This window comes from Limulus polyphemus, unplaced genomic scaffold (assembly GCF_000517525.1).
Source record: "Limulus polyphemus unplaced genomic scaffold, Limulus_polyphemus-2.1.2 Scaffold22, whole genome shotgun sequence".
In the NCBI taxonomy this organism is placed as follows: Eukaryota; Metazoa; Arthropoda; class Merostomata; order Xiphosura; family Limulidae; genus Limulus; species Limulus polyphemus.
In genome coordinates this window covers 307,565-309,945 of record NW_013665632.1, presented here as the reverse complement: position 1 = coordinate 309,945, position 2,381 = coordinate 307,565, and the positions used below count along the sequence as shown (strand labels likewise).

The 2,381-nt window shown below is 29.5% G+C and overlaps 1 protein-coding gene across 5 annotated transcripts in view; it reads right to left on the bottom strand.

Annotated features, from left to right (window-relative positions):
* LOC106458405 (CLIP-associating protein 1-like) overlaps nucleotides 1-2,381 on the bottom strand; it is a 217,305-nt gene that overhangs the window by 55,652 nt on the left and 159,272 nt on the right. For all 5 annotated transcript variants that reach the window (XM_022384708.1, XM_022384728.1, XM_013917922.2 and 2 more), the window contains one exon: nucleotides 1,650-1,723. In XM_022384708.1, the coding sequence (XP_022240416.1) occupies nucleotides 1,650-1,723 (74 nt within the window). The remainder of the gene's footprint in view (nucleotides 1-1,649; nucleotides 1,724-2,381) is intronic.

Sequence of the window (2,381 nt, the reverse complement as noted above, 5' to 3'; positions counted from 1 at the left end):
TCCCTAATTTAGCAGTGAAAGAATATAGGGAAGGCAGCTAGTCATCACCACCCACTGCCAACTCTTGGGCTACTCTTTCACCAATGCATAGTGGGATTGACAATCACATTATAATGCCCCCACTTCTGAAAGGGTGAGCTAGTTAGGTTGGACAGGGATTCGAACCCACGACCCGCAGATTGTGAGTGGAGCACCCTAACCACCTGGCCATGCCGGGCCAGATCACATGGACAGGACTAAATAGTTTAAATGCTATTGTATACATTACCAGAAGTAACATTTTTTTTTCTTTAAAACAAGAAAATTTGTTTTAGAGATTCAATTTTTTGAAGTACTTAGGTCCAAAGAAAGTTTCATAAATATGGTGTGGTCATTACAAATGTAATACATTGTAATAAAATAATCCTCCTTATTAAGAAGAATTACTCCATTTCCTTTATCGGATTAAGATACACAGATGTTATTTATATATAGTTCCAACTTTAATAATGAACACAATGCAGAGGAACTAAGAACAGAAAGCTTCCTATTGTACTTGTATTTGTGAAGTAAATATAAAGCAAAACTGCTTTGTGTCCTTCTTGTGTTAAAAGCTAAGTCACTTTTGTTCCAGAATTTCATGTTTTAAGATTTTGTACATATATTGGAAAAGGAGGAAGAAAGTCAATCAAGTTAAAGTTAGGTGAAAAAACGACAAAAAAACAAAATAAAAGGTCTAGCTAATGCAGTCTTAGTAATGATATTATCTGGGTTATTTTATTCCAATGAATGTTTGTTTGAATTTTGTCACAAGTTTTTCAATGGCATTTAAAATGTGTTCAATATCAAATGAATAAAAAGTCTATTTAAACTCATTATAACGATGTTGTCTTTTCTCTAAATTTGTTGTTGACCTCAGTTTGTACGAATGACTGTTGAGCTTTCTGAAATACCTTCAACGATTTAATTCATTGATAGTTAACTTGAAATATAACTGTAGTGTGAATTTAATGTGTGTCAAGTTTCTAAACAGACTCAATCCTTCAGTATCATACCACCCTTTTTACAGAATGGAAAACTGAAACACCCTTAAGAAAACAATTTTTCAAGAAATATAATACAAGGTAAATAACAATTCACATTATAGCTTCAATAGTTTGTAAAAAATGGTTACTTGTGAATTGGAAAAACTGTATGATAAACTAATTCAAATGAATTAAAAGTGTATGGATAAGAAAATATTATTGTTAATCAATCACTCATGCAAATTTATTATAAAAATGAGCAACATAAAAATATGTTATGTATGAAAAATCTTACTTAGATAAATGCCCCTTTGGAGGTCAAACAGCTTTATTACATCCTAATGATATATCATGGCCTGATCAACTATTTAGTAATAAAACCTATACTGCAGATTTATAATGGATACATTAATATGTTTCATATTATAACTAATACACATCTGATTGAAAAAAATGAATAGTTTAAAGAATTTCTCAGGAAAACACAAGTACAAAACTGTCTATAAGCCTATAAAAGAGTTTCTTTTGATATGCTTAAAATAATAATATGCAAGGCATTTTATAAATGAAAAAAAAAAAAAAAAGATTTAAGACAATATAATTCTTTCTGTCAATCATTAATGTGTGTAAGCCATTATCCATTACCTTTTTCTTTTTTGGGACTTGAAAACACTGGGATACTGGATTTTCTAGATGACATGCTACTGGTCATGGATCGACTAATAAAACAATGGAAGTAAATGACAATTTTCACATTTATCTTCAAGCTTTAAAAGAAATATTGAATTTCCAAACCTATACAATTTATAACACAAGATTAGTATGAAAAATGTCAGAAATACATTAAAAATACTATAGTACAATAACCTTCAACATATCAGTAGTAAACTGGGAACGAAAACAGTATCAACATAACTAACTAAAAACTTAAGTGTTAATGCATGGAATAAAACTACATTTTACTTAATTTTTTTTATAATCAGTTCCACACAACCAAAGTTGCAGGAATCCAAATCACACAGAAACTAGTAGTATAACAATTTTAAAATGTTTACATTAAAAAAATCCAGAAAGAATATGAAACTTGACCTCCCAACAGTGACTAAAACTGATTCAATAAGTTATTCAGGTCTTTGTAATATCTAAATATACAACAGTTTCATACAATATGACAAGTTTAGTAGAATATCTAACAATATAAATATGAGGTCGTCAAGAAATTAATGTCGCATTTTGGAACACTTTCATTAACCACCCCCTTAAAAAACGTACATCATGTGTAATAGTTAAAGAAACTATAATATAACTAAAATATAATGTCTAAAGTTTAGTATACTCTAATCCCTTATAGTGATGGCACACAACAAGACACACATT